Source organism: Talpa occidentalis, unplaced genomic scaffold (genome assembly GCF_014898055.3).
Source record: "Talpa occidentalis isolate TD23 unplaced genomic scaffold, MPIMG_talOcc4v2.1 talOcc4.3, whole genome shotgun sequence".
NCBI classification, from domain to species: domain Eukaryota; kingdom Metazoa; phylum Chordata; class Mammalia; order Eulipotyphla; family Talpidae; genus Talpa; species Talpa occidentalis.
Genome location: NW_023603184.1, coordinates 79,470,923 through 79,476,922, shown reverse-complemented (window position 1 = coordinate 79,476,922; position 6,000 = coordinate 79,470,923). Strand labels below are relative to the sequence as shown.

Below are 6,000 nucleotides of genomic sequence, written 5' to 3'. Positions count from 1 at the left end.
GTACTTGGCTCAAGTGAAGTGATTAAAAAAAAATCATTGTCTTTTTATGTCTGGATGGATAATGTTGATCAGTATTTTATTTTTTTTGAACATTTATTTATTTATGCATAGAAGAACTGGGGTACAGGCCAGAGGTGTGGGGGTGCGGGTGAGGGGATTCACCAGAGACAGGGTGGGGAGCAGAACAGGAGGATTGACTGAAATACACTGTTGAGGGGAACAGTGGGATCAGTATTTTAAACTCTAACCTCTTAGTGCGTCAACTTAGTACACCTCCTTTCTCAGCTTTTAAACTTGGAACAGTTGATATGACCACTGTCACTGTCTTTGAGATGTTATGGAATCTAGTGATCTCTTGGCAGAGCCTTTTATGCCTTTGGGGTGTGTAAGTCAGAGCCTTTCAGGGGCACTTTGGCTCAGCACTTTGGGAGTATCTTTTCCCAATGAGGAAACATAGTCTCTGGTTAAAGACCCTTAGCAGGCAGGGAAAGGACACAGCTGGGGTTTGAATGTGGCTAAATCCAATCAGATTGGAAATAAAGAAGCTGCTGCTTTTGAAGATTATAAATCTGGAAAGCAGCAGTGACGAGAGGCTGTGAGTCCCCATCAAAGCAGGTAGTGCCATTTCTCTTTGGCTGGGTCCTCTCTGGCCACTGCTCACAGAATCATTTTAAAGATGGACTTGTGAGGGATAAGATTGTAATGCTGAGACTAACTACTAAGCCCATTCCTCCCCCTTTCGAAAAGAGAAGTAATTAAAGTCTTGGAGGAGACATAATTGAGAATATAGAATGTCATGGAAATGAAGAGGTCTTGAAATAGAATGCCAGAAACATTTTTTATGCCTCCATGTTTTTCTGAAAGCCGTTAAGTACAACTTTACATAGAAGAAGAACTTGCAGCTAACAAGTCTTAGCTCACTGTGTGTGTGACTTTAGATCAAGGGGGTTTTCCTCCTGTGAGTTGCCTTGGCTCTGTGGTATGTGTACATGTCCAGTAGATGGAAACACTCTTTAGCATTTATTGTGGTTGCTTTCCTGCTCTTGGACATGAGCTGATGTTCTGGTGCTATTGCCAAAATGAAGACATTCAAGAAAGGCAAGAGGAATCTTTCTTTCCTCCCCCAGCTCTGTAGATGCAAGAGTGCATGCATGTGTAACTCTCTCCTGAAAAGACCCTTGCCCCTCTTCCCCTCCCACCACCACCATGGACCCCATCCATACAGCCTACCACTCTGAGCCCACTAACGCCCTAAGTGTTTGCTCATGGATCTGTGCTTCATGAGCTTTATTTACATGCTTTATTTTTCATTTTATGAACAAATTGATAACTAGACATACTTTTTATTGTACTGGATTACTTTTATTTATTTCATTTGAATTTGATTAAAAAGCTGTCAAACAGAAGTCTATATTTTTATCAGCAGAATACTTTCACAAAACTGAACAGAAGATGTGTTCGGCTAGAACCTACTTTTCAACATAAAACAATGTTTGATATATTCTAGACAGTTACCCTTTTGTTTATCCATGACAACTGAAACTATCCATCAAATGGATAAAGCAATCCAAGTCTAGTCAATAATCCTTAGGGCATATATAAAAAAAAAAAGCCTTTAAAAAAAGTTCTTTCTAGATGGATTTAATGTAATTCACCAATAAAGCATTCACAGAAGCATAATAAAATTTCTACATAAAATGACATAGCCAGTGAAAAAGGAAGATACAGAGTTTGATGAAGATTCAAAATGAATGTAAACATTAAAAATGAGCAGTCATGCAATTCCTGTACAATATAAAGATCAAAATTGCAGGGGCACTAATTTTGCTTCTAATTTATAAGTCAGTCTGTTTATGAGGCTGCAAGGCATATATATGTGTATATATGTATATATATTATATATATATAATATTAACCTAGGCAATGGCAAATGTTTTAAACTGTTGTATTTCTGCAGAAAAATTGCCGTTCAACATATTTTTGTAAATTTCACCATATAGCATCAAGGATAGCTGGACTATATTTACACATACAAAACTATTTTTGAAAGATGAAATATGTCTATTTTGGTTGTGAACTTGATCTTTTTGCTCTATTTTAAGATGATCAATTTCTTCTTTCCTCCATCTTTTATTTCTACTCTTACCCAGTGTTGGGCACCTACCTCAGGCAGATCCGATAGTAAGAAGCCCCATTCACCTGTGCATACAAGCACATTCTTACTCTGAATCACACTCACACTCACTCTCATATTTACAAGACCCCACACCCAGTGTCTAGGAGCAATACTGAAGCTATCTTTTGGATGTGCACTCTGAACATTATTTAATAGCATGGAGCATGCATAATGCATGCTTAGAAGTGCTAAAAGAAACAGCACTGAAGGGGTTAATGTAGAACACATATAGGCAAATATTGTCAACTATTTTATTCAAATGTTTGGAACTAATACACAAAATCATCATTAAGTTTTCACAAAATGAGGCATCTGTCGCTTGAAAGGAAAAAAAATATTTCAGAAATATGTTTACAGAAATGTAAAAATATTAGGCATCAAGACAGATGTGAACATATTCAGTAACTTGTCTTGTCTGTCAGTCTTCCTCTTAGCTGAAGATCTTATTGTATTCACTCAGCATGAGTTCCGCTATCTGGTTTTGGTACACCATGTTGACTGCCATGTTCCCAGTTTCGTTTTCAGCTCGAAGGAGGGTGGGTCCAAATACAATCCCTAAGCTTTGAGTGGACATAAGGTTCTGGGATGCTTTGGCCACTATCCTGTGGAGAGAGAGAGAGAAAAGATTCCATTGGGGTTTAAAATGAAATTGTGGCTACTTTTGGATTATAAAGTTCTTGTGCTCTTGAATTCTTTTTCTTTTTCCTTTCATTTTTCATTTGTAGAAGGACAGAAAGGGAAGTGACTGGTTTTGGCAAAGTGGAGAAGGCAACACAAGAACAAAAATGTAGTCCTAGAAAAGCAAGAACTACCCCAATACTATTTAGTCTTCTATTTTTCATGCTTTACTGGATGGGAATAGAACCTATGACTTTTGTGGGAAGTTGCTTTGTACAACTCTTCATCCTCACACTAGGGGCCATTGTGGTTCTCAATAAATGTCTGTAGAATGAATAAATAAATATATTAAACAGGAAAACAGCAAAAAAAAAAAAATCCAGCCTTTGAAGTGATTATAGTCAGTGGAAGAAACAGGTGAGAGATACATAAAAAATAAAAATCCCCACAGAATAGAACAATATGTGCATATTTAATAATGAAAGGAAGACATAAGGACTGAGAAAAAATTTGTTTAGTGATTAGGGTGAATAAAGTGTTCCTGACAAATGCTGGGACTGGAATATGTTTTGTAGAAAAGGTAGCTTCTGAGACATTTGCATGCATGGCAAAATTCTAAATGTCTCCATTCAATTTGGATAGACAGTTTAACTCACACCTCAATAAAATGCAGAATTCTGTAGCATTTGCACAGGAAAAGAGTCCCATTGGAATCAAAGAAATGTCTGCTGTATAAGGACTGCATGGAGAGGTGGGATACCAATGAAACATTAGGATGTGGTTTTATTAATCGTAACACCTTGCCTGCTCCATCATGGGCCTCTTAAAAAGAAAATAAAGCCCCATCATATAAAATAAGAATTAACAATATAGTGCTCATTACAATTGAAACCTACCTGGATTTATATTAAAATTAAAGAGTGAGATTTTAGTGATGCTACGAAAGTAGGGATAGCATATAGAAGAATAAGGTGCTAAGAAATACCAAACTCTGCACTGTATTAGATATCCCAAACCAAGGGAAATATGAGTATTGGAAATAAAGTGAGGCAAAGGAAAGGTGCATTCAAAGCAGTGGGGTCTTGGGTCTCAGCACCCATGATGGAACCCTGGAGGACTTTATCCTGTGCAGCCCACCCAGTTCTGGACCAGAAGATGCAGGCAGCCTGGAATTATTTCTATCCCTTGATTAACCTAAGCCTTTGCAGTAGCACTTCCATGCCCAAGAGGTCTTGTCATCTCTCTCCTGAAAGAGACTGAGCAGGGCAAAAGTCATTGATTTGTGACTCCCTACAACCCGAGCTCATGGCTGGCAAAATATTCTCAACCCGATGAATTAAGTATTGTTCGAAGCAATTTTATTGTCTCCTTTAAAACTCACAAAAAATCCCATGAGGTATTTTCTATTATCCAGCCCATTTTACAAATGAGAAGACTGAGGTTGAGAGCGGTGAAGTGCTAACATCACACAGAGCTGGGGTTCAAAACCAGGCAGCCTTGGTCCCAGCTCCTATGGAAGCATCATTTCCACTGCAACAGGGTGGTCCCCAGGAAAAGGGGAGGTTTCAGGTTTCCTGCCCCACCCAAGGGAGAGTGGAGCTGCGCTGGGAGGAGAAGAAGATGGAGAGGAGACTGGAGTGGGAAGGAAGCAGGATGGAGAGCCAGAAGGAGACCTGGAGGAGGCACGTGGAGCAGGGAGACATGTGAAGAAGATGCACTTGCTTCTTGGCCCTGGTCTGGTTGAAACAGATGTGGGTGAGAGACCGTGGGGAGACTAACAATGACAGCATTGATTTTGCTCTTTTCCCCCCAGGGTTGTCTGACTGTTTCTGACCCTTTTCTATGCATCCCCACCAGAAGGTGTTTTAGATTTGTGGTAGGCTTTTGTGCCTCAGAGGCCCTTCTTTGGGCATTTACCCATGAGGGGATGGGTAACTTCAGGTGCTTGATTTGGGAACTCTATTCTTCCCATTCTTTCCCTTTTCTGTATTGCACACTAATTATATTAAAGTTCCTTTCCACTGAAGGTCTTATGCACTACAGTCTATTTTGTCTTGATGTGGTGGTGGTGTTATAGGACAGGGAGAGGGTCAGCCCAAGCCCCGCAAACCTGCCTATTCTAAATGGGTTCTGCCATCCGCCGCATCAACACAAAACATAGGAGACTTTAATGGGAAGGAACTTTAATAAAACTAGGAAACAATACAGGTAAGGCAAAGAGTCTAGTTTCTAAATGAAGCACCCAAAGTTACCCGTCCCCTCGTGGGTAAAAGTCCATCCATATGGGATTGGCCCAGAGCAAGGCCCCAAAGCCGGCCACAGGTCTAAAGCATCTTCCAGTGGGGACCCATAGAAAAGGGTCACAAACAACTGGACAAGCCCGGAAGGAAAAGAGCAAAATCAACATCAAGATAAAAGCTGCCATTGTCACCTCCCCACGGGTCTCACCCACATCTGTGTCACCTAGTCCACGACCCAAAGACAAGCGCAGTTTCTTCACGTGTCTCTAGGCTCCATGTGCCTCCTCCAGGTCTCCTGGCTCCATGCTGCTTCCTTCCTCAGTCTCTTCTGCAGCTTCTCCTCTTCCTGCTCAGCTCCACCCTCCCTTGGGAGGGGCAGGGAACCTCCCCCTTTCCTGGGGACCACCCTGTTACAGTGGCAGAACCTATTTAGACAGGCAGGTTTAGGGATTTGGGGTGCCCCTCTCCCTGTCCTGTAACACCGTGATGTATTGTGACTTCCTTGCTTAGTAAACTGGCAGGTTATTCTCTCTGTCATCCCCCTTATATAGAAAATTTCTATAAGAGTATGAGAATTTTTAGTTCTCACTGTAGAATTGTGATTAGTAGCTTGGTTACAATAGACTTATTGTGGGCAAATTTGGACTCCCAAATTTGGACTGAATATTTAAGATGTTCTGCCTCACATTTTTACTTTTCTTCTGCTTTAAATGGAGAACATTTGTACCTGTGAGCACTGTTGGCATGGATACATTTCTGGAAGAGATTCTCATATTTTTAGAGTATCAGTGAGTTATCTGAGACTTCAAATATAAAATTTTCTTTGGAAAATAAGAAACTATGCCACTTTGCTACTGCATTTACCAAAAGTCTATAGAATGATTTAAACATCCTCCTACCTGAAGTAGGGGCAAATTGAGTATATCTTTACTTCCATTTAACTGCCATTTATCTCAGTTTAATATC

At 40.3% G+C, this 6,000-nt stretch overlaps 1 protein-coding gene across 4 annotated transcripts in view; it reads right to left on the bottom strand.

The window, feature by feature from the left end:
- Window positions 1-2,017: 2,017 nt before the first annotated feature.
- The window catches only part of ARHGAP15 (Rho GTPase activating protein 15), a 621,973-nt gene continuing 617,990 nt past the window's right edge, over window positions 2,018-6,000 (bottom strand). For all 4 annotated transcript variants that reach the window (XM_054699701.1, XM_054699703.1, XM_054699704.1 and 1 more), the window contains one exon: window positions 2,018-2,778. In XM_054699701.1, the coding sequence (XP_054555676.1) occupies window positions 2,607-2,778 (172 nt within the window). In that variant the 3' untranslated portion in view covers window positions 2,018-2,606. The remainder of the gene's footprint in view (window positions 2,779-6,000) is intronic.